General features: G+C 50.8%; 1 protein-coding gene across 2 annotated transcripts in view; it reads right to left on the bottom strand.

Annotated features, from left to right (window-relative positions):
* Nucleotides 1-1,708: 1,708 nt before the first annotated feature.
* CRTC3 (CREB regulated transcription coactivator 3) overlaps nt 1,709-25,691 on the bottom strand; it is a 109,733-nt gene continuing 85,750 nt past the window's right edge. Inside the window, exons 11-19 of one of the 2 annotated variants that reach the window (XR_006705429.1) lie at nt 22,330-22,628; nt 15,708-15,908; nt 15,546-15,626; nt 13,638-13,737; nt 12,323-13,204; nt 7,335-7,472; nt 6,537-6,990; nt 5,090-5,409; nt 1,709-4,060 (exon numbers count right to left, since the gene is read on the bottom strand). Coding sequence is in view for 1 of the 2 variants with exons in the window: in XM_045452272.1 (XP_045308228.1) it covers nt 12,996-13,204; nt 13,638-13,737; nt 15,546-15,626; nt 15,708-15,908; nt 22,330-22,628 (890 nt within the window). In the remaining variant the exon portion in view is untranslated. Of the gene's footprint in view, nt 4,061-5,089; nt 5,410-6,536; nt 6,991-7,334; nt 7,473-9,791; nt 13,205-13,637; nt 13,738-15,545; nt 15,627-15,707; nt 15,909-22,329; nt 22,629-25,691 lie in introns of those variants that run through there. The other variant, XM_045452272.1, reaches the window with a different exon arrangement.

Below are 25,691 nucleotides of genomic sequence, written 5' to 3'. Positions count from 1 at the left end.
GCCCAATGGTTTTCTCTCTCTCTCTCTCTCTCTCTCTCTCTCGCTGTAGGATTGTGGGTGACTGTCTCCCATGCTCGGATGCTCGGTCTCAGGCTGCGGTGTTTGGCAGAGATCAGCGATTTTTCAGAACATTGGAAGGTGCCCACAACTGGCACTGGTGTATTTTTTGTCACTTCAAAGCACCTCGGGACAGTCCTTTGCTTTTCTGGACAAGAGCAAGCTTAGGAATGGTTTGCTTCATTCTAGGTCATTGGATAGGCTCCTTGTTAAAGTTGCACGAAAAGAAAAAGATTCCATTGAGCCAACAGCAGTGATTCTGTCAGTGATCGTGAAAGTCGTCCTACACAATCATCCTCCTCTCGCTTGTCTCTCTCACACCAGCCACGAAGGTTTTCAAAGGTAAGTGCAGGTTAATTTGTTTATTTTTCTTTATATTTTGTATTTTCTTATCATTTTGTATTATATTACGGTACCGTAATCATTTTTATAGGAATATTTTTGGGTTGTGGGACGAATCATCTGAGTTTCCATTATTTCTTATGCAGAAATTCGCTTTGATATACCAGGGCTTTGGATGACCAGCATGTTTCTGGAACGAATGATGCTCGCAGACCAAGGGTTTACTGTACTTTCTGACACATCCACGTACAGTTGAGCGGGTATTTCCACAGAAGCGGGTATTCCTAAAGAAAAGATTCCTGGAAGTTTATCTGCACATTTTACATGTTGACAGGTTCTCCCGATGGCCCGTCTAAAGACTCTACCAGCACATAATGACCACAGCATACAAAACCACTCTTTTCCTTTTGCCAGCACTAAATATTTTCAATTTTTAAATTTGCATTTCTCTCACCCCTAGCGAGCACAAGTGTCCCTTCTCAACTAGAAGCCACTTGAATTCTCCTGTGACTTGCCTGTTCGTGTCCTTTGACCGTTTATATTTTGGAATATAAAGCTTTAGATTCTCTACGGAGGGACTCTGTGTATTTTAAGTTGTTATGCATGTTGCTATTTTAGGTTATGTGTGTTGCACCTGTTCTCTATACTGGCTTTTTTTTTTTTATGTTTATTTCCTGAGAGAGAGAGTGAGCAGCGGAGGGGCAGAGAGAAAGGGAGACACAGAATCCGAAGCAGGCTCCAGGCTCTGAGCTGTCAGCACAGAGCCTGGTGCAGGGCTCAAACTCACGAACGGCGAGGTCATGACCTGAGCCGAAATCGGACGCTTAACCGACTGAGCCACCCAGGCGCCCCTATACTTGGTCTTTCATCTCTGATATGGTCTCTAGTGCTACAGAAGTTAAGAATTTTTGAGGCCAAGTCTGTTCACTTTTTTCCTTTAAGGTTTCTAGATTTTGTGTCTTCCTTAGGAAGGTTTTCCCCACTCCAAGAATATAAAAAATATATTTTATCCTATTGTCTTCCAGTACATTAAATTCCGTTCAATAGCTGATGTCAAATTGTCCTCCAGAAAGGGTGCACCAATTTACATCCCATCAGCCTGTTCCCCACACCCTCACTAGCCCCGAGCACTCTTTTGAAATCTTTGCTAATGGTGAGCCCCACATCAGGCTCTGTGCTGACACCTTGGAGCCTGGAGCCTGGAGCCTGCTTCGGATTCTGTGTCTCCCTCTCTCTCTCTGCCCCTACCCTGCTCACGGTCTGTCTTTCTCTCTCAATCTCTCTCAAAAATAAAGATTAAAATTAAAAAAAAAAAAAATGAGCCGCATGTATCTCCTTGTCTTAATTAGCATTTCTTTAATGACGAGTGAGGTCCGGAATCTTTTCATATGGATATTTGTTACTTGTATGTTTCATTTTCCACGAACTGCCTGATTCTATCTTGATCCCAGTTTTTCAGTTGGGTGTTGGCCTTTATCTTATTGATAGAGGGCTCACTGTTTACAAAGGAAATGAGCCCTGTGTCCCATCCTGGTCCCCCAGTTTGTCCTTATCTCTCTGCTGTCTGCCAGAGGCATGGGTCGCCAGCTGCTGGTCGCCAGCTCCCCCAGGGGATGGGGGAGGAGCAAGCCCTCAACCGCACCCGCCTGTCACCTTGTCAGCTCCCTGGACCCCACTCCCCACACCTGGTACACCCTTGCAGCCAGCCTCTCTCTTACAGGCATCTTTACCTAAACATTGGAGGTTAGATTTTTTTCCTTCGACTCGGTCTCATCTATTTGCCTTTCACTTTCCAGCATCCTTTATTCCTCATAATTTCTGATACTAAGGATATCGTTCTGTAGTTTCTAGCCCCACGACAGGGACTTTAAATACGTATCTCTGGTCGCGTTTAGAGGGTTGGGCTGGAATTGGGCAGCTTTGCAAAGCTGCCATCTTGATTCAATCTCTCGGTCGTTAATCCTTACGTAATTGTACAACTTATTTCTCTTACGGTTTCTTGTGGTTTTAAATTTGGTTTTCTCTTGTGTGTCAACTATACTAAAAAAAACCAAAAACAATATTTTTAAAATTTTCTCCCAAGTTTTCAGGTCTGGAAGTGATAATGATCATTTTACCAAAAAAAGAAAAAAATCTACTGAGTCACACTCACATTCACACAAACGAGACGACCAGGCAGACTATTTTGAATTGGAGAAAGAAAGAAAAAAAAAAAATCAGCTGTGGACCAGAGGCTGCCGGCCAGCAAGTCCCACGACAGGTGCCCGTAAAGGTTTGTAGAGGCAGCGAGAGAACACCAGGGGGCGCTCTTCACGGGCAGCAGCCCATCTCCATTTCCTATTCAAGTTTCAGGTGCGGCTTCTGGGGTGGTCGCTTGTTTTTATTAACATTGGTAACCAGTAGATGTAATAATAATATTCACGGACTGGTCAGAGGCCTCTCTCAGGCTTCTTGGAGCCTGGGCCCACGGGCATGTCGGAAATGCTGGGTGCCTTCTCCTCCTCTTGAGCTCTTTCTCCCTGTTGGATGCATCCTTTCCCCTCTCTTCGTCTGGTCCTTTCAAAGTCTCTAATTCCCCCCTGCATCCTGCCCTCACCCATCCCTACCTGTTTCCACGCCTTTCCCAGCAGGTTCCATAGAACTTCCGGCTCACAAGGTGGGCCCAGAACACAGGATTCAGGGTTAAATAAGCTTGAGAAATGCTGCCCTACCACATCAACCTCCTGGAGGTGGGTTGGCACGTTAAAGCTTCTGGAAAGCCCTTCGGTAAGGTATCTGATCGCTGCTGCTGCACCCAAGCAGCCAGCCCACCCCAGGCCTGTGGGACACTCATCTGTGCCAGGCCTTGGCAGGGAGGTGGGGCACTGGACAGCACTCTCTGTGATGGCTAGAGGTGTGTGACAATGTGTCACTGGGAATTCCCCGGAGCGAGGCCAGGGACAGCTACCTGCAGCAGGAAGTGAAACGTCTCGCCAGCTCCCACCACCACCACCTGATCCAGAAGGCAGGGCCAGCAACACGAGCCGGGAGGAGGGTTGGGGGGGTGGGCAGGACGGCCACCCCGGCTGGGGGGACCAGAGCTGCAGTGATTCCCACACTACGCCTCAAGAGTTCGGTCTTTGCGAGCTGGCCACTGAAGTCCTCACTCCCGGGGACTCCCAGGGACTTTTGAGGTTAGTGGGGCTGCACAGGCTTGGAGGAACAGGCGAACAAGCAGGCACACTGCTAGCTGCTCGGGGGCCTCGGTGGAAGCCTCCCCTCTGGGGCACTGCCGTGAATGTGGCTCAATTTCAATGACACCCGGACTCTGTGTCTCTCCCACTCAAGCTTCGGGTTCCCAGGAGAGAACGTCCGATCGGCCAGATGGATCAAGCAAGAGCGGCCAGGGGACTGGGGCTGGGCTGGCCTGGCTTCCGGGAAGGGAGGTCCCGGCTTGCGAGGCTCCCCCATCAGTAACCCCGGCCCTGGCAAGGTGCAGGGCTTGCTGAGGGGAAACGCAGCCCCTGTGGAAACTGGTTAAGGAAGAGTCGGTACTCACGAGGCCCGGCTTTGAGCAGGTGGAGACTAAGCATCCTCTGAGGTTAGTCCTGAGGCTCTGGAACCGGGAAAGAGCTGAGGATGACCCCTGCACCCTGGCCAGACTGGCCGGTCCCCTCGGTTCCTTAGGGAGAGAGGATGGGGGCTCAGACAGGACCCCTCTGTGTGCCGAGAAAGTTCTGTTCAGTGCTCCTTTCAGAGCGTGAGCTTGGTGGTCTCAACAAATCCTTTTACTGTGTTTCTGAAGTCCGGTAATAAAGGGCCGACTTATTACAAAGAATTACGGCAAACATGACAAGCTAACATTTAGGGAGCACTTCCTAGGGGCACACGCAAGCCCACGAGGTGGGCATCGTCGTCCCCATTTTATAGATGAGGAGACTGAAGCACACAGAGGCCACTGACTTGCCCTGGCTTCACAGCCAGGACAGGCAGAGACACGTTTGAACGCAGGTCTCTAATTCCAGGGCCCATGCGCTCAGTCCCTAAGCAATATTGCCTCTAGGTCTGGTTCCTTGCAACGCAGGCTGACCGCACGTCTCTCTTTGGTTGGCCGTCCCTGATTATGTCCGTTGTCCTGGCACAATTATTGTTTTTATTAAAAAAAATTGTTTAATGTTTATTTGTTTTTGAGAGAGAGACAGACAGACAGACAGAGAGGAAGAGGAGGAGGGGCAGAGAGAGGGAGACGCACTGTCTGAAGCAGGCTCCAGGCTCTGAGCTGTCAGCACAGACCCCGACACGGGGCTCGAACTCATGAACTGTAAGATCATGACCTGAGCCGAAGTCGGACACTTAACCGACTGAGCCACCCAGGCACCCCCGTCCTGGCATAATTATGAATAGTGTCTGCTTTGCCTCTCAGAAAGTGTCCAGGTTTGGATGATGAATTTTAAGGAAACTAGGCTAGCTGGAACCTAGGTTGTCACGGCAAGATGCTGGTGGGCACGGTTTGGAAACCCCAGTTTGCAGCTACCCCTCCCAACCCCAGAACCCTGGCTCTGGTGTTCATCCCCCTGGGACAGACCTCCATTGTGCCATCACTGCCTCCCGGTTACTTGGACACCTTGCAAACTGGCCTTCCAAGGTTTCTGTGGCTCCAGGGTTCTTTGTTTATATTCTCCCCGTCCCCACCCCTCTCATATGAACTTACCAGGTCGTCTCCCTGTTTCCATTCCTTAGCCTATCAAAGAGGCCGTTGTCCCAATGTTCCCAGGTGAGGGCAGCTGTGCTCTGAGTGTTTTCCCTGGCAGTGGATACCGAAGTGTGGGGCTTTTGAACCTTCTTGTCCAAATTTGCAGATGTGTCCTGGAAGCAGAGGCCTTGGGCTCTCCACTGAGACCGGCTGTCCTGGAGAGGTTGCAGATGGAAAGGATGACTTTGGGTGCCATTCAACTGGGCACTGGGTTGTCAGAATTGAGTCAGACACCGTCCTCGCCTCAAGCTGCTCATAGACCAGAGGGAAGCCAGACTCTACAACAAAATCAGTTCTAGGGTTAATAAAGTAAAGCTGTGGGACAAAGTACAGCTCAAGCACAAAAGAGAAAACGGACAGAGAAAGTGCATTGGTCAACCATCACCGCAGCAATGCTGCGTAACAAATGGCCCCTTCATTCAGTGGCTTACATTATAAGCATGTACTTCTCACTCCACTGCCAGTTTGGCTGGGCCTAGCTAGATTGGCTCCTGGCAGGGGTTTGGTTGAGGTCTGTTTTGGAACGAGCAGGCTATGCAGGGGGGAACTGTGCTCCTAGCAATGACGGAAGCCCATGTAGGCATGCTCTGCCACCAAGCCCATGTCGTGGTTGGCTCCTCGTCTGGTCTCTAAACATCTCATCAGCCATCTCATCACTCTTCCCACAGTGGGAGAGGAGGGAAGTAAATATTTGCCAAATAATGATCCAAACGTCACAGAAGGGCTTCACAGGGGAGGTGGCATTTGACCTAGGCACTGAAGAAGTTGGATTTCTCCCAAGTGCAGACAGGAGAGGGCACTGCTGTTAACGGGATGAAATGTACGGGGGTGAGGGTAGCGATGGGAAACATGGTCATGGAGGTTCCCTGGGCCAGAAGCCTGTCCTGTCCTTTCTTTCCACACAATATTCCATACCCCTCTCTGCACCCCCACCCCCTCGTCGTTTCCCTTCTTTCCAAAATCTAAAACTTCAACTGTGTATCACCACATACAAGTTCAAGACTCGGTTTTCAGCAAGGAATCATCTTGGTGAGTGCAGTGCTCGACCCAACACTGGGGATTTGTGCTGGTTTCACCGGGCATCCGTCAGCCCGTTCGACCATGCACCTACCCCCGGGCCACGCTTCAGGTCTCCAGACCTGCAGCCTGGCAGCCGCAACCCAGAGGCTGGGACCGACAGGACCCTCTCGGGGAACAGTCCTTGAAGGCCAAGTCAAGGTGTCAGGAGGAGCTCCCAGCTGAAGGACTCGGGAACAGAGGACCAGGAAGCTCATTTGGAAAGGACTGGCCGTGAGCAGAACACCCATATGCTTGCACGGAACTGAGCCAAACAATGGTGGGAAGGATGGTTACAGGACAGGATGCAAGGAGCACAGAACTCGACAATGTAAAAATAAGAACTCACAGCTTCTGGGAGGGGAAGGGGATAGGAAGCGGGTGAGCTCATTTCCTCGTCCCAAATCACCGGCTGTCAAGAGATGCCATCTACAGTGGAAACATGTTTAAAGAATGAATCCAGCCTCTTGGTATTTTTCTTTCCTTTTAGGGAAATAATTGAGAAACATAAGAAGCACAATCATTTGCGGTTGGGCAATGTCTTCAGTTACATCCAGGCTTCCTTTTGTTCTGTTGAATTTAAGTACTTTTCACCCCCCGAAGAGCGTGTATCATTGCAGGAGCCCTTGTCTGGGAAAGATTTCCATCCGTCCATCTGTCCTTCTCTCTGAAGATGGACGGAGAAAGAGGTCGCCGCCGAGGATTCTGGGGGCGCTGGTGTCCACTGGAGCATTTTCTGTTTGTACTCTTGAGTGTGACACGAGTGTCTCATAACGAGCGGGGCGCTATTCTAAAAACAAAACCTTAAAAAAAAAATACATTTCTGGAAAAGAGAAATGGGGCGGGGGTGGCTCCAGAGCTCCCGCCCAGCACCCCCCCCTCCCCCCCCTCCCCCCCCCTCCGCGGTGAGGACGCGCCGCCCTCCCGTTGGTGGCCGGGCGGGGCGGGGCCGGGCCCCCAGCTGCGAGGTCCCCGCGGGAGGGCGAGGCCACGCGGTTTCCTGAGCTCCGCTTGCACAACTGAGCCTGGGGAGCCGGTGCTGCGGCCGGTGGGAGGCGCCCGGCCTGGGGCGCAGAGCGTGTGCCCCGCCTTGAGCCGGGTGACTGCGCCTCTTGTCAACCCAGGAAGTCACCCTGCCCTGCCTTACGTTCAGGTGGCCGTGAGGGACGTGTGGCGGGCAGTGTCTGGCGTCCGCGGCTGAGTGGTCACTGGACAGACGTCTCCGTGCACTCGGCGGTCAGAGGATCCAGTTGGAACCAGCACGGCCTCCACCCCGGTCCAGAGGCTAAATTTGAGAGGGTCAGGTGGCTCAATCCAGCTGTTTCTGGGTCGGAACAGCCACTCTTATGGTCTCAGCTCCATCTAGTGTCCACACTGGGACATAGTCGCATGTAAGGGGCTTCTTGATTTCCATACTTGCCAAGGGTACAGCATTCATTAGGCCAATAGGACGAAAATAAGGTCAAAACACTCCTCTCCGTACTAGGATTTCGTATTTGAAAGCGAGCATTGTACACGTTCAGTGCTACGAAAGGTTTGTGCCTCCTGCCTTTGAGAGGGCAGCATATTCACACAACAGATAATACCTGTAACGGTTGACATTTATTGAATGTTTGTCAGGTGCTGGGCACAATTGTAGGTCCTTTGTGTGCGTTCGTTTTACCCTCTACGGCGCTATTAAATGGGGGGAGGGCGCTTATTGTCCCGTTTCATAGATAGGGACCCTGAGGCACACAGTGAAATTCGTTACTCTGTTGATTTCTGAAGGCACGTTGAGGCTGTCTTACGGGGCTGGAGATGAGGAGGTAGCCAGGCCATGAGGCTGAGGAGACAATGGAGGCTGAGATGGCCCTGGGACTCGGGCTGGGTCTGACAAGTGAAGGGGAGGGGTGTGCAGGACGGCTTGCATCCAGCTTTAGTGTCAGGGTGGAGACCGTGGTCTCAGAGGGAGCATACAGGAGTTTGAGAGTATTTCCTGAGCACCTGCTACATGCCAGGCCCGGAGAAGGGGACTTTTGTGCGCAAGTGTGGCCCCTGTCCTGGCCGTCTAGACTCCCGCGGAGAAGGTGGATGTCCAAGGGTGATTATGGGTGCTCGCTGGTGCACACAGATCCACGAAGGACGAAGGCAGCTGGCGGCATGGGGTGGGGTGCAGGCGAACCTGAGCGAACAGGTGGGTGGGGTAGGGGGCTGCGTGTGGGGGTCTACTTGGAGCACTGGACAGGTGGCCTGGGGACCGCTGATCTGAAGCAGAAAAGATGGCCAGGGAGGAGGATGCACGGAGGAAATGGACATGTGACCTGAGTGAACAAGAACCAAAGAGAGGGTTTGGGGGGGAAGCGAGTGGCCACAGGGCTTAAAGGCCAGGAGAGGGACTGGACAGGCGAGAGGGGCTGGGACCGGGTGTTGGGCAGAGGGGTTTGCAGCCGGGTCAAGAGAAGGGTATGAGTAGAGCATGATCAACTCTTCCAGGAGGGAGAGCAGACAAGGTGATGGTCCAAGGAGAAGCCAGGTTGGGGAAGGGTTGTTTCCTTCTGTTTGTTGTTAGTGAGGAAGAGACAAGGCATATATGTACAGGAAGAAGAGTCTGGAGAGGGATGAGGTCTGGGGCGGCGGGATCAGCCACCATGTGGCAAGTGAGAACTAGGTAAGGTGGCGGGGGAAAGTACCGGAGAGGGACAGAGATTTGGGGTAATTTGGGAAAGGCGGAGGGATGGACGGCAGGTGGGGCGCTGAGGGAGCTGCCCCCAGGGGCCTGAATGTCTGGGCGTCTGGAGAGGGGAGGTCCAGAACACTCCTGAGTGGCAGGAGAGGATCGGCTTAGGGGACACAGTGGGGTTGCTGGTTTTCTCCTGTGGGGATCCCAGCAGGGAAAGGCCGAGGATCAGAGCAGGAGGAGGGCTGCGACCCTGTCATGGAGGCCACTGCTCAGGGAAGGGAGGAAAGCCAGGAGAGGCCCGCAAGGCCGAAAGAAGGGTCAAGGGAGAGAATTCTCAGTGGGGTCAAAGGACAGGGTGTGTGTGGACCAGAGCAGACATGGTGGCCCAGGAAGTCGGGCCAAAGACAGGATTTCTGAGTAAGCCTTTGGCAGAGTCACCTTTGTGACAAGCCCTGGACGTGGCTGAGGAGATGGGTCTGAAGGAGGCATGGCTGGGGTAGGGGGCATGGGGGTGAATTGGCCTGGAAACCTGCTGGCAAGTGGAGGGGACAGGGCTGGGCAGAGCCCAAGCTCTTGGCGAGGAGGGGAGTGCTGGGGGTGGGGGCAGAACATGACAGCAGAACACCGGGGGAAGGAGCATCAGTGGCCTGAACCTCCAAAGGGGAGGGGTCTTAGGTGAGGGCCGGAGCAGGGGTCTGGAAGGGGCGCTGCCAGGCCACCCTCTGCCCTTGGTACCCACGGCTTCAGAGGAACCACGTGCCCAATTTCAGGCCCCACTCTCCCGGGCACAGGGGCAAGAGCGCGTGTTAGGAACACACGACAAGCGGGGCCCACGCAGGACCCGCCGAGCCGAGGACCCGGAAGCCCAGCGACAGGCCTAGCTGCGAAGGCGGTGCTTCCCCAAGTTCACGTCGCCCGAGGCTGAAGGAAAACACCAAGCGCAGATACAACCTTATTGTGCTGCTTTTAATTACGAAAGATGTAAAACGACGTATTATAAAACTTGGAAGCTACTTTATACAAATTCCAATCTTTAAATATTGTTTAACAAGGGACCTGGGAGTTAGGACACTGGCAGAAAGTCTGATTAGTTGCTGTGAGGGCTCCTTCGCCAAGCAACGGAACCCTCTGTGCATGACAGAGCCGATGGGAGTCAGAGCTGGAAAGGTCTTCGAATGCGCACATGGGCCGGCACACAGGAGAAGTGAGATGGGACAAAGGAGAATTTATGGTGGTCTTGACGTGATCAAAAAATGTCTCTCCTAACACCGTGTGTCCTAAAAACCACAACTGTATGGAAATGAGGAAGAAAATGGAACACAGATAGGTTTTTAGTTCTATATTGTTTAACTGCTAATAAATGAGAATAGTACAGCCATCGGTTTCTTGTAACAAGACTAAATATTGGAAGATAGTTTATTCTGATGTATGCAGCCCCTTCAGATGCCGAGGGCCTCGCCTGGTTTGTGGCAAAGGCAGCGATGAGTGTAGGCTTCCGCGCTGGAGGTCGGAGGGACACCCGTCCGTGGGTGTCCTTGACACTGGCTAAGCAAAGTGGGTTGTATAATGCCCAACACCTTTTCACGGGAAAAGAATGGGCTGGTGGACCTAAGGACAAATTTAATTCAGTGCTAAACCTCATTGTCGTCATTACACTCCCCCAGACAAGTCACTTTTCCTGGGAGCCTCTGCGCCAGTCCCAGGGACAATGCCCTAGGGATAGCGGATCTGTACCACGCGGGTCCCAGGCATCACGCTATACAGGCAGGACTGCTGTGCAGACAGAGGGCTGGGCCCCCAGCCCCACGGGTAAGGCACTGTGCAAAGAGTGGGTTATGCTGGTACCTAAAAAAAAACCAAAACCAAACTCCTAACAGGGGCACCGATCCCCGATCCCCGTCTGAGAGGCCAGGTCAGATTTCCCGGGGCCTGTGGCACAGGGCAGGCAGCACGGAGCCGGCTTCTTCCGCACGCTGGGGAATGGCGTAGCATCACAGGGAAAAGGCTTGTGCTTTAACAAAGAGTCACCCCCTCCCGAGATCCTCAGTATGAAAGTTTTAACTGGGAATGGGGCTTGGAGCTCAGGCAAGGACCTTGGGTGGATTTCCTAATTCAACGGCAGAGATGTGGGGCTAACGTGAAGCGGGGGACTCGGGCCCCAGAGAGGCAGCTGTGCCATCAGGGTTATTTGTAAGACTGCAGGTGACGTGATCCCTCTGGAGACAGAAATGGAAAGAGGTCTGCAGAGGTTAACGGCCCAGGATCCCATTATGGACTCCTCTCGTCGTGGGGCACAGGGCGGTCTTGCTGCTGTGGGTGGGGGCGGTCCAGCAACCTTCAGCGACTCTACCGGTGTCTCTGGAAAAGGCCGTGGCTGTCCCGGCAAAAGTTCCAGCGTCTTCCAGCTTTCCTTCAGTGCTCCTCTCCTCCCCGGCCCCTCCTGCCATGCCCACATTCTGCCCCATTGCCCAGGCCCATCCCCAGAGGTGCTCTTCAAACCCACCCGTCAGGCGTGTGGCCAGGGGTTAGGTCAGAAGGCCGGCAGTGGTGGAAATCCGCTAACACTACTTTATGCTAAAGTACTAATGACTAACGATAGCTTCATGATTTAGGCCTTCCTTTTACTGCAGACTGTTTCTTCGATCTCAAAGAATGATGGTCTTTTTTGAAAGCAATTTAGAGCATAACACGGATCTGAAAGGAAAAAGATCTTTGGAGGTCGGGGCCTGGCCGGGATCCCCGGGGTCCCAGTGCCTGGGAGGCCCCAGTTTGCTCGGTGCCGTTCCGGTGGCGCTCAGAAGACAGCTTCCACCTACCTGCTGTGGCGCACACCCTCGAGGAGATCGGGGCGCCCTGTCTCATCGTGAATTTGGTCACCTAGTGTTAAAAGCATATTAAAGTGCATGCTGAACACGCACAAGTGTTCCAAAAAAAAAAAAAAGCTAAAGCCTTGAGGTTTGGCAGGGAATGGGGGTACGCGAAAGATTAGACTGCCTCGTAGTGAGGCAGATTCATTCATTCCTCCGTTCGTCCGTTCATGCATTCAATGCACAGTTATGAGCACCTACTGAGTGCTGGCACTTGTTAGGAACTAGGGGTCTGATAACGAATAAGGCACGGTCCCTGCACTCGGGGAGCTTACAGCCTATCAGCCTAGCGGGGTTACATTCACACTCCCATGGCACAGAGAAACCCCCCCACCCCCCACCTTGCTGCTCAGACCTCCCGCCACCCCCTCCCAGCCGACTGCAGAGGGGGAGGCCGGCACCTGTCTGGAGCTCATCTGGAGGACATCGTGCGTCTTGCCCTCTGTGCTTTCCGCCCCAGCCGTCAAGAGGAAGCACTTTCCTCTTTTCGGGCTCATCCGTTACCAGGGGACTTGTGTTTGTTTTCAGTGACTGAATAAAATAGTCCTCCCTTTCCCCCCTCGTCCACAGGAAGAGGTGTCCCAAAGCAGCAGAAAGGAGATTACATACTTGGAGAAGACAAATGAGCATTCAGTTTGCGAAACTCGGGTCTGTGCTTGAAATCGTGGGAAGAATTCTTCATATTGGAATTAAGGCATCTCGGAGATCACGGCCGTCTGCCGTGCCCCGGGACCGCCCGCCACCAGCTGGCGGGTGCCCGGCCGGAAGCGCGAGGGCGGAGGCGGCCTCGCGGTGCTGTGGTACCGTTGCTCGTGGCTGAGCCAGCTCCCGGAGGCCCGTGGCCCCCAACCGCCTCCGCTCCGGGCCCGATCTTCAGTGTTGACTGACATCAGTGGTTCTGGGCACAGCACCAGGCGACTGCCGCCCCCATCACAGGGTTCTTTTCTGCTTGTACACATGGACCGACTAGAGGACCGAGAAAAAGACGCACCGGGCACAGTGATGACTGAGTCGTTGGGAGGCTCCCGGTCAGGTCAGCCGGCCTGCAGAGCATAACCCTCGCCGCAGGCCGGTGAGGCCGTGCATGGCTCTCTGGTCTAGAATAAGCCACGGCGTAGGAGACGGGACCTCGTCGCAAAGCCAGGAGTCATGGCGTTGGCTCCTGCCGTGTCAGAGGCCCGAGATGACTCAAGCCCGGTGGGCAGGGGGGGTAGCTGGCTCCATTCCGTGCCGTCCTATTTCGGCGCCTTCAGAAAAGAATTCTGGTCCTGGTCTGTTCTGTTCACAGTCGGTCAGCCCGAAACGTCTCTTCAACAGAGGGGTCGAGCAGGCCCATGCTGGAGTCACTTAGCATGTTGAGTCCGTCCAGGCTCAGGGGTTCGATCTGGAGCTCTTCTTCCAGAGGAAATGGAGTGTCCGTGTGTAGGCTGGCCTCGGGCATGCCCGCCAGCGCACTGCTGAGGTCTTTGAACAGGCTGGTACTCGAGTCTTCTGGAGGGAGCAGCAAGGGGGAAAACAGGGCGGGTTAAGAGGCACACACAACGGAGGATATCCCCTCAGAGGCCGTCCCTGTCGTCCTCCCCACCGTGACAGTGACTGCCTGTGTCCCACCCACTCCCAGGCGTCCAGGCGGCTCTAGAATCTACGCGCTTTTCCGTCAGTTCCACGACCCTCCCATTTTTGCAGGCTTTTCTCCCTTTGAACTTCAAACTAACTAGTTCGGAAAAGGCCTGGGGCAGCAGGCCCTTTCCCCACTGGCTCGCCGTCTCTGGGGCCGGGCACCTGCATTTCAAAAAGGCAACGCTGCGCCGGAGACCTTAATTTTTGGCCCCATCTGATGTCGTGTATCCTATCTTACGACGGTGTGTGTGAAGGCACAACGAAACGAACACGGTAAGGAGGCTGAGGGCTGGCCCACGCTCACCTGTCAGGATGGTGTTTGGGAAATTCCCGCAGTTGGAATACAGGTTTGGTCTCAAGTGAAACGCGTCCTGCTCTCGCGGACCTTGTTCCACCAGGGGCAGCTGGAAGCATCCAAGGTTACACTGTAAGGAATGACCTCTGCCTCCAAGGAGAGAATAATGCAAGGTGCTCCCAGAGCAAGACCGTCTTAGGGTCCCTTCTCTCTAGGATCCCACACAGAATATTCCTCTCAGGCAAGCAGGTGCTCGGGTGGAGGAGGGGGTCCCTGAGGCCCGCAGTGTGGATGGCTCGTCCCCGTTCACACACGGCCGGGCCCACTAAGCCATTAGGAGACATCAACAGTCATGGTCTCTGCAGCAGCTCTGGTCTCACACCTTCTCCCCCCAGCCACACCAAGACCTTTGGACACACCGTCCGTGGGAGCCTTTCAGAGGTTCCAGGTGTCGCCAAGGAAGTGATGTGACCAATGGACTCTTCCCCCCTTTGGTTTCTAGAAAAATGAGGAGGTGATATCCTTTCCTTCTCAGGCGAAGGAACCCTAGGCAGGTCCGTCTCCGTGAGAAAGCCTCGGTGAGGACTGGTCAGAACTGGACACTGTCTCCGGTGCCTTTCCAGAAATGCATATTCCAAACTATTTTTTAAAAATCTTTCAAAAGTATGCATTCCTATCATTTTTCAGGGAGACTCTCTGACTCATAAACTAAACCGGCTTCTTCAGAAAATGAGAAGGCAGGGACTACTGGTTTATGCCATGAGTCTTTACCATGGCCCACTCGGGAAACATCTGTTATTTATTTATTTTATTGTTGTAATTGTTATTAAGACCCGTAGGGGCGCCTGGGTGGCTCTGCCAGTTAAGCATCCGACTCAGGTTTGCGCTCAGATCATGATTTCACGGTTTGCTGGGATGGAGCCCATGTCTTTGTCTTTGTCGGGCTCTGTGCTGACAGCAGGGAGCCTGCTTGGGATTCTCTCTCTCCCTCTTTCTCTGCACCTTCCCCCACTTGCATACACATGTATGTACCTTCCCCCCTCTCTCAAAAATAAACAGATATTTTTTTTAAAAAAAAGAAGGGGTGCCTGGGTGGCTCAGTCAGTTAAGCATCCGACTTTGGCTCAGGTCACGATCTTGCAGTTTGTGAGTTCGAGCCCCGCGCCAGGCTCCGTGCTAACAGCTCGGAGCCTGGAGCCCGCTTCGGATTCTGGGTCTCCCCCTCTCTCTGCCCCTCCCATGCTGATGCTTTGTCGCTCTCTCAGTAATAAATAAACATTTTAAAAAAGTCTTTACAGAAAAAAAAGAAGAGGGGAACCCGGGTGGCTCAGTCAGTTAAGCCTCCAACTCTTGGTTTCATCTCAGGTCATGATTTCACAACTCGTGGGTTCGAGCCCCTCAGTGGACTCTGCCCTGAGAGCATGGAGCCTGCTTGGGATCCTCTGTCTCCCTCTCTTTCTCTCTGCCCCTCCCCCACTCATGCTCTCTCTCAAAAATATGTAAATAAACTTTCTTTTAAATTTAAAAAAGAAAAAGAAAGAAAAGATCTTTTTGGTCCCACCTGAGACCCTCCTGTGTCTCAGTCTCCTCAGCAGGATAGATCAGTGGACCGTGGTGGTCCCTTCTGCCATAAGCCATGCTGCAAGTCTGTGCCTAGACCGTCACCAGACGTCTCCTACCCGCTTCTGCAGAGGCCGGCCACTAAACAAGGCAGCCGGCACCAGCACCTGAGGGCTAGGGGAGATTCCAGGTCCCCTCGGCCACTGAACACACCCGAACCCAGGGCAGTGGAGCACCTAATCCAGGATGCCAGAGACTCCCCAGGGAAATGGCCGAGCTAGCTCAGTCTACACCCTGAACAGGCTCAACAGTGCGGTTCCTGGTCGAAGGAAGAGGCACGCCTGGGTGATCACTCACCTGTTGAGGAAAGGCCGGGCCTGGCCTCATGGACTGCTGGTCAAAGCTCACATCCGGGAAGAAGTTGGTCACAGGTGAACCCTTATTGGAATAAGGAAGGGAACGTTCAGCTTGGAAGTCGGGGTACTAAGTGTTCCCTCCCGACCGGTGTTCAGGACCCACCTGGGTGGAGAGGAGCTGGAAGCCAGAAGGAGGCAGGGATGAGGCCACCTGCGGCTGCTGAGCAGGGGGCTCCTGGGCATGGGGCTGCTGCAGGAGGGGCTGGGGGAGATCCTGGGGGGTGGGGTAAGGGGGCGGCGGGGACACCTGGGTTTGAGCGTCTGTGGGCAAGAAGGAGAGCGGGCTTCGATCTGAGGACACCATCTGTAAAACAAAGCCACTAATTAGCTTTGGTTGGCAGTTCTAGTGGTAAATCCTTTCAGATTAGGAGCCGTCAAAGCGAGAGAAAAGCCCAACTTCCTCTTCCCCTGGGCCCTCTGTGCTAGGCTCCCACTTCTGCTCCTTCAAAGTGTCCTTAAGTCTCACTTCCCCACAAAACAGTTCCCATTCAATGACAATTTCTCGTGTCTTAAAAAAAAAAAAAAAAGACAAAACAGAACCAAACACCTGCTAATTTAACCAGCATCCTCAGTGAAGATCATGTTTGTTTTTTTAAAGCCATAACTTCTGGTTTAAGATGGGGAAAAAAAAAAATAACTTACCTCTGCTGCCTCCCCAAACTCTACTAAAAACACTAGAACAACACTGAACAACAGGAAACAGTGATGAATTAACACTTTAAAAAGAAATAACACCAGAATAATAAACAACACAGGGACGAAGAAAACGGGAGGGAAGAAAGTGGCAGCAAAATTTGGAGAACGAAAAGCGGATGGACGCACAGGCACTGGCTTAGCAGAGCTGAGAAAGACCAGAGGCAGTGGGGACCAACCAAGAGGCAGCCGGATTTCCATCACAGGGTCCCTGTGGCGGGCTGGGGGACAACAGGAAGCAGGGGTGAAGATCCAGAAGGATCCCCTCAGTTTGTGCAAGGCAAGGGTGGGCTTAGCCCTGGCCTGTGGGGAGACTGGGTGGGGGGGGGGGCGGTGGACAGCGCTCTGGAGAGAACCCGGCTGAGGGACCACAAGGCACAGCAGAGCCCAGGAAGTGAGGCGCTCTACTGAAAACACAGGGTTCAAGAGAGCTCACTACTGCATCTTGAGGCTTCCCCCTTTCTTCCCCAGCTTGGGTCTCGGAAGACAGGATGCTGGGCGTATGCCAGCGTCCTCTGGGGATCTGGCCAGCCCGAGAGAACATCCTGAAACTTACACGACACCAGGGATCCCCCACGTAAATGGCCAAGCTAGATCAGTCTACAGTGAAGACCATACTCACCAAGCCCACCCATCTACACAGGGCTTCCAATCAGTATTTCTGTGTCCTGTTCTTAAAGAGGAGCAGAGGGGCGCCTGGCTGGCTCAGTCGGTTAAGTGTCCGACTTCAGCCCAGGTCACGATCTCATAGTCTGTGAGTTCCAGCCCCACGTCAGACCCTATGCTGACAGCGCGGGGCCTGCTTTGGATTCTCTCTCTCCCTTTCTCTCTCTGCCCCTCCCCTGCTCTCTCACTCTCAAAAATAAATATTAAAAAAAAAAAAAATGAGCAGAGGGCCAAGGACCACAAGACTGTGAGGAAACCATCTGAATGGAAATCAGAGACTAAGGCAGACATACAAAGGAAAGAAACTTGGAGAAATCTGTGCCGCAAATAGTCATGAAAAACAAAATTACCATTATACTGTTTAGGCTATAAAAAAAACCCTCATCTATTAAACATGTGTAATAAAATATTTGTGATAGGTATCTCTGCATACATTTTTTTCACAGTAGGGATGTGGCTGAAACAGAATTACACAAACACTGATGATTGTTGAGGGTGGATGATGAGTATAGAAAGATTCAGGACACTATATTCTCTACTTTTAGGCAACTTGGAGGATTTCTATTACAAAAAAAAAAAATAAAAGAAACTGGAACAAAAATTACCACTGAAAACTTCAGAGGGGTGAAAAACTGCTATTGCGTCCACGGGAGGAGTATGTTGCTGTAAAGAGGAACATTCGGAGAACAAACAAGAATTCTTGGCAATTTCAAAGTACAAGAGCAGGGACTCCTGGGGGGCTCAGTCGGTTAAGCGTCTGGCTCCTGATTTCGGCTCAGGTCATGATCTCACAGTCCGTGAGTTGGAGCCCCATGACGGGCTCCGCACTGACAGTTCAGGGCCTCCTTGGACTTTTTTCTCCCTCCCTCTCCCTTAAAATAAATAAATAAACTTAAAGTAAAATAAGATAATAAAAGTATGAGAGCAGAGATGAAAACTTGGCATAATGGCAGGCAGATAAAGTTGAGCAGTTCTCCCAGAGAGCAGGGTGAAAAGACGAGGAGAGAGAAAAATAGGGGCGTGAGAGGGAAAGGATGGGAGGCCCAACATTCACACAACAGGAGTTCTAGAAAGAGAGAACAGGGAAATCAAAGGGAGGAAATCATCCAAGAAAAAATTAAGGAGGATTTCCCAGAAATGAAGGATGATAAGAGTTTCTAGGTTGAGGAAACCCACCAAACATCCAGATTCATGTCAAGCCACATGATCGTCAAGTTTCAGAACCCTGGGGGACAAAAACAAAATCCTACAAGCCCCCGGCGGGAAAAAAAGGAGATTTCGTTTGAAGTGTTAAGACTCAGGATAGCACTGGATTTCTCACTGGCAACTCTAGAAACCAAAAGGCAATGAATTCATATCTTCAAAATGTTAAGAGAAAATTATTTCAGATTTCCATTCTATATCTAACCAATTATGTGTTCAATGACGGGTATTCTACCTGTCATGTTTAAGGACATATTTAAGTCATGCCAGCAACACATGTGCTCTTTCTTGGGGAGCTACTGGAGGGCCTGTGTTTCAAAGTACTGAGAGGAGATCTAGCCAGACCCCAAGAGCCGGGATGGGATAAATAATACGTACACAGAAAACCAGACTAACAAAAAAGTAAGACATTTATTAACTCCCGGGTGAAGAAAAAAAATGTTCATTTTGTTCTTTCTTTCTTTCTTTCTTTTTTTTTTTTTTAGTGTTTATTTATTTTTGAGACACAGAGAGACAGAGCATGAGCATGGGAGGGGCAGAGAGAGAGGGAGACACAGAACCCGAAGCAGACTCCAGGCTCTGAGCTGTCAGCACAGAGCCCGACGCGGGGCTCGAACTCACAGACCGTGAGATCATGACATGAGCCCAAGTCGGACGCTTAACCGACTGAGCCACCCAGGCGCCCCTTGACTGCTCTATTATAACTGTGAAAGCATTAAACACCGAATAATGCTCTCATCAAAATTACAATACAGCACAGGGTGTGAGGAGGGTAGGTAGGAAATATGTGTGTGGGTGCGTGGGGTTTGGGTAGAGAGCTATATCCTAATCCTCCATGGGAGGATGTCAGCAGATAGAACCTAACACGAGAAGTCCAGAACGAAACAAGCATTAAATAACATGGTTATACCAAAGACATCAGCTAAAATGGTTGGAAGGAGGGGCGCCTGGGTGGCTCAGTCGGTTAAGCATCCGACTTGGGCTCGGGTCATGATCTCACGGTTCGTGGGTTCGTGGGTTCGAGCCCCGCGTCGGGCTCTGTGCTGACAGCTCGGAGCCTGGAGCCTGCTTGGGATTCTGTGTCTCCTTCTCTCTCTGCCCCTCCCCTGCTCACGCTCTCTGTCTCTCAATAATAAATAAACGTGAAAAAAAAGTTACAGTGGTTGGAAGGAACCATCTCTAGGGAGTAAGAAACGTGGTCAGTCAGGGAGGGGAAGACAACTGTTATTTCCCAACTAGCCCTTTAGAACTATCTGACTTTTTAAACCATGTGCATGGATAACACTAATTTTTAAAAAATCAAAATATTAAGCACACCACAAATGAAAACATCCAAAACAGGAGGCTCTCTCCTCTACAGTCTCCTTAAAATGTAGTTAAGAGAGTAAGAGTGTTACTTTTTATATCCTATAAAATGATCTTGAAAATTAAAGGCAATCCAATAACATAAACAGAACCATTAAAAAAACAATTATGAAATACCCTCTCTCCCTCTCCCCAAAGGGATGACTCATGTAAGAGTGAGTAGTAACTGGTTCTGTTAACCCCTCCTTGCTCAACATGACTCATTTATGGTGAGGTGGGCAGTAAATGATGTCACAATGTATCCAGGGAGTGAGCCATAGGTTGAAAATATAGTCATTGGTGACTGTGGTAAGAACTGCCCTGAGAGCTTAGGATAAAAACAAAGTAAAATAAATAAATAAATAAATAAATAAATAAATAAATAAATACAAAGTCAACAAGTCAAGATATGACATTTTGGCATCTAAACTCTTGTAACAGGCTTGTGACTTCAAAATGTGCCTCTTTCTAATTTTTTTTTTTTAACATTTATTCATTTTTGAGAGACAGAGTGTGAGTGGGGGAGGGGCAGAGAGAGGGAGACACAGAATCCGAAGCGGGCTCCAGGCTCCGAGCTGTCCGCACAGAGCCCAATACGGGGCTTGAAATCACGAACAGTGAGATCGTGACCTGAGCTGGAGTCGGACACCCGACTGACTGAGCCACCCAGGCGCCCCTAAATGTGCCTCCTTCTAGACAGATTTCTTTGGGGCTTTTTACAGAGATCTCATCTTTACTATATACCTGTTACTTCATGAACAATAAAAGTACTAATTCTCCAATCTGTAGGTGTAATTAGGGAAGAGGTCTAATCCAGTATCAAAGCTCCAGGAAGGTATTAAATGTCTTCTTTGGCTTTCCCCTGTGGCTTAAAATACCTACAGCATCAGTTACTGGTCATTTTTCATACTAATTTTAAAACCCCACCCTGGGAGAGCCTGGGTGGCTCAGTTGGTTAAGCATCCAGCTTCAGCTGCTCAGGTCATGATCTCACGGTTTGTGAGTTCGAGCCCCATGTCGGGCTCTGTGCTGACAGCTCAGAGCCTGGAGCCCACTTCAGATTCTGTGTCTCCCTCTCTCTCTGCCCCTCCCCTGCTCGTGTTCGGTCTTTCTCAAAAAAAAAAAAAAAAAAAAAAAAAAAAAGAATAAATGTTAAAAAAAATTAAAAACAAAATAAAACAAAACAAAAGACACTCAGATCTGTGGAACATAACAGAGAACCCAGAAATGGACCCACACACGTATGGCCAACTAATCTTTGACAAAGCTGGAAAGAATATCCAACGGAATAAAGACAGCCTCTTCAGCAAGTGGTGCTGGGAAAACTGGACAGCGACATGCAGAAGAATGAACCTGGACCACTTTCTTACACCAGAAACAAAAATAAACTCAAAATGGATGAAACACCTCAATGTAAGATGGGAAACCATCAAAATCCTCGAGGAGAAAGCAGGCAAAAACCTCTTTGACCTTGGCCACAGCAACTTCTTACTCAACACGTCTCCGGAGGCCAGGGAAACAAAAGCGAAAATGAACTACTGGGACCTCATCAAAATAAAAAGCTTCTGCACAGCGAAGGAAACAATCAGCAAAACTAAAAGGCAAACGACGGAATGGGAGAAGATATTTACAAATGACATATCAGATAAAGGGTTAGTATCCAAAATCTACAAAGAACTTATCAAACTGAACACCCAAAAAACAAATAATCCAGTGAAGAAATGGGCAAAAGACAAGAATAGACACTTCTCCAAAGAAGACATCCAGATGGCCAATCAACACATGAAAAAATGCTCCACATGACTCATCATTGGGGAAATACAAATCAAAACCGCAATGAGATACCACCTCACACCTGTCAGAATGGCTCACATGAACAACTCAGGCAACAACAGATGTTGGCGAGGATGCGGAGAAAGAGGATCCCTTTTGCATTGTTGGTGGGAATGCAAGCTGGTGCAGCCACTCTGGAAAACAGTATGGAGGTTCAGCAAAAAATTAAAAATAGAACTACCCTACGACCCAGCAATTGCACTACACATACATATACATACACACACACATACATACACAGTGGAGTATTACTCAGCAATCAAAAAGAATGAAATCTTGCCATTTGCAACTACATGGATGGAACTGGAGGGTATTATGCTAAGTGAAAATATTCAGAGAAAGACAAATATAGGACTTCACCCATACGAGGACTTTAAGAGACAAGACAGATGAACATAAGGGAGGGGAAACAAAAATAATATAAAAACAGGGAGGGGGACAAAACAGAAGAGACTCATAAATACGGAGAACAAACAGAGCATTACTGGAGGGGTTGTGGGAGGGGGGATGGGCTAAATGGTTAAGGGGCACGAAGGAATCTACTCCTGGAATCATTGTTGCACTACATGCTAACTTGGATATAAATTTTAAAAATAATAATAAAATGAAATAAAATAAAGAAAGAGAGAGAGAAAGAAAGAAAGGAAACGAAAAAAAAAAAAGAAAAAAAATAAAAAACGAAACAAAACAAAAAAAACCCCAACCTGGTCTCCCCTACCCATCTTAGACACATCTGCATTGGGCTCTCTACGCCCAAACCCCAGCTTTTGTGACTTAGTGCCTGCAATCTGTGCGTTTGGAAACCGTGATCCTCACAACAAATGTGCCATTAGGGAGTGACTAGCGCTGAGCTATCCCCACTCTGCTGTCTCCCGCACGTGCAAGAGGGCTGACTGCATTTGAGACCTGGGGGTCTACACCCGGGAGGGTGGGCCGACTCCAGGCCCTGCGTGCCTCAGCGTGTGGGGCCGAGAGTCTGTTCTCACCTGGGCGGCGGGATAGGGGTTCAGCGGGCTGGTGGCCGACAGCTGTCTGCTGAAACCCTGATGCGCTTCGGGGCCGGGGGACAGCGTGAGGGGGCTGACCGGGGGCTGCCGCCGCCGAGAGGGGCCGCTCAGGGCCGTGGTGGAGAGAGACGGGTTGCTGAGGGAAAAGAGCCGGAGGGAAGGGTGAAGGGCAGAGGCGCTGGGCGCGGGTGTCTGTGGGTGGCTGTTCGGGGAGGACGAAAGTGCAGTCTTGCTGAGCGTGGCCTGGATGGAGGGGTTGCTCCGAGAGCTCTGGAGGCCTACGGGACAACAGAGTCACACGTCACTTGCCACAATCTTTCGTGTCCCTGAGGTGAAAGAAAGCTTCACTTCCTACTATCCGTATTCGATGCCGGTTCTGCCCGTGGGGAGCTCCTGGCGGCTCCCCTAAGCGCACTGGTGGCCGACGTGCCCGTGGTGGGGAAAGGATGCACTCGGACTGAGAGCTGGTGGCCGCAGGGTGACAGTGAGTCGTACTCCCGGGGAAGCATGGAAACGGCCGCTGGGCGGGCTGGACAGAGGCCAGGGGTGTGTGTGCTCAGCCACAACCAGGCCAAAAGACCCCAGGGCTGCGCACACATTCTGTTTAGAGCCCCCGAACGCGCTGTCCCAGGCACCTGCCTGGATCCTGCCCTGCCTTCCGAGAGCATCCCTTCACTGAGAGTCATGGCTCTGGGGCGCTGCCTTGGCGGGGACCCTGTCAATACCCTGGACACCCCAGAGGATCACAGGAAGGGACCCCCTCCCGTGTCTCCTGCTTTCTCTTTGCTTTTCCAGCTCCCCAGAAATCTTTAAGGGCAGTCTATTCCAATTCAAGGAAAATGAAGTTTTCGCCGGTTCTTTGTGTCATTTGGGGGGAAGGGTAGTGAATTTTAGCACGAGCAAGAGAGTTTGGGAAAAGGCATTTCCACGGCACAGGCTTCTGGGGCAGAAGTTCTATGAGGCCAGGACCGTGTCCTGCGTCCTGCCAGGCCTGGCCCAGAGTTTTCTTGCTCCGTGACTTAACAATGCCACCACGCATCTCAAATGGGAATGCTGTGTTTCAAAGTTCAGTCCATCATTCTGGTATTGGCAGGTGGGGTGAGCAGAACTGTGTGTTCTTTATGTTCATAAAAAAAAAAAAAAATCGGTGTTAGATGAAAGTTACTATAATTTAGCAATGACAAAGCATTCTTTGCTGGAAAATGCTTTTTTTTTTTTTTTTTTTTTTTTTAATAGAGGCACCTGGGTGGCTCAGTTGGTTAAGTGTCTGACTCTTGGTTTCAGCTCAGGTCATGATCTCATGGCTCGTGAGTTCGAGCCCTGTATCTGGGCTCTGCACTGACAACTTGGAGCCTGCTTGGGATTCTCTCTCTCCCCCTCTCTCTGGCCCTCCCCCATGCTCTCTCTGAAAATAAATGAACTTTAAAGAAAATAGGGAAGGGGCGCCTGGGTGGCTCAGTCGGTTGGGCGTCTGACTTTGGCTCAAGTCATGGTCTCGCAGTCTGCGAGTTCAAGCCCTACGTTGGGCTCTGTGCTGACAGCTTAGAGCCTGGAGTCTGCTTCAGATTCTGTCTCCCTCTCTCTCTGCCTCTCCCCTGCTCACACTCTGTCTCTCTCTCTCTCTCAAGAATAAAATAAAAACATAGAAAAAAATTGTTTAAATAGGGAAGACGTCTCTGATAAACCCTACGTAGCTGTTGCACAGTGTAAGTCTCCGTGGAAAGACCAGAGATCCAGCTGGCTCAAGAATCAGAGCTAAAGATGTGAACTGAGGTTAAAAAACAAATCCACTCATTCAGAGGGAAAGCTCAAAGATGTTTAAAAAAACGCGTACAGCCTTGTATACATGCATTTTAAGGAGTACCTAGAAATTATATAAATACTTGATATCGGGTCTGACAATGTTCTGGACAAAATAATACTTTTTTGAGGAAAACAGAGGATGGTGGTAAACACAGGACTTGCAGCTGAAGCAAAGTGCCAAGGGCTGCCCCGGCTGCCCCAAGACCCCAGAGAGCTAAGTGCTGATGCTGCTTTGTTTAGGTGACCTTGGATGCCCTTGTACCTCCAGAATCCAGCAAGCACACGAAAGTAGAGCACCAGGATAATGAAATGATCTAAGTAAGTAAAGAAAGGTAATCTCTGAAATCAACTCTAAAATTCTGTGGTACAATGGCTGCACTGCTACGAGCATTAGAGAAGCTTCCAGCTGCCCAAGCTAAAGGGGACTTCTCTCCTGTGAGTGGTGAATTCTGACCTGCGTGAGCCAGCAGGCCCTTTCCCACTGGTGGACCGTCACTGGGGAGCCCTTCCAGAGGGTGAACGGTCCACACCACAGTTCTTGGGAACCCTTACAGCGGGAGGGGTGGACCGCACCACTGGGAGTACGGGGTCAATACCTGCCTCAGGCATGGACAAGAGCCTCTGTGGAGGTTCAAGTAAATTTAGTCATGTTCCAACATAGGATCTGAGCTGCGGGCCCTCAAACTTGTACAGTGACCCAAGTCTCATCATGGCAACGTTTTTCTTTATCCCTTTTTTTTTTTTTAAATTTATTTATTTATTTTGGGAGAGACAGAAAGCAGGGGAGGGGCACAGACAGAGGGGGGACAGAGGATCTGAAGTGGGCTCTGTGCTGACAGCAGACAGCCCGACGTGGGGCTTGAACTCACGAACTGTGAGATCATGACCTAAGCCGGAGTCAGAGGCTCAATCGACTGAACCACTGAGGCGCCCCGCGCCCCCCGCCCGCCTGCCATGGCAACATTTTAATACAGCCATATGCTGCACCTTTAGGCACCTCTGATTTGAACCAATAATTTTAAACTGTGGTAGATTTCTATTTAATATATTTATGTATTTAGTATAAAATATTTTCATCGTATCCCTTACAAATTTTCTAAAATTCGTAATATTCTCTGCGGCACCTGGGTGGAGCGTCCGACTTTGGCTCAGGTCATGATCTCACGGTTCACGAGTTCAAGCCCCGTGTGGGGCTCTCTGTTGTCAGCAGAGGCCACTTGAGTTCTCTGTTCCCCACTCTCTCTGCCCCTTTCCAGCTCATGCTCTCACTCTCAAAAATAAACATTAAAATAATAATAATAATAATAAATAAAATAAAATTCAAAGTATTCTCTTTTGAAATCCCATGGGAAATTAGAGGGATCTAGAGAGAGAGCCGTAATTATAAACCACCAGCATACGTCGATTAAGAGCCACATTGTTCAGTGAACACAGAAAGGAAAGGACTTGTTTTCCTGGACTCTCCCATCCTACTCTCCCAGTCCCAGGACACCCGGGCTGGTGAGGACGATAGAGGACAAGGTTTAGCCCAGTGTGCT

The sequence above is a fragment of the Leopardus geoffroyi genome, chromosome B3 (genome assembly GCF_018350155.1).
Source record: "Leopardus geoffroyi isolate Oge1 chromosome B3, O.geoffroyi_Oge1_pat1.0, whole genome shotgun sequence".
NCBI lineage: Eukaryota > Metazoa > Chordata > Mammalia > Carnivora > Felidae > Leopardus > Leopardus geoffroyi.
The sequence above is the reverse complement of the archived record's forward strand: the minus strand, read 5'-3'. Positions and strand labels throughout refer to the sequence as shown.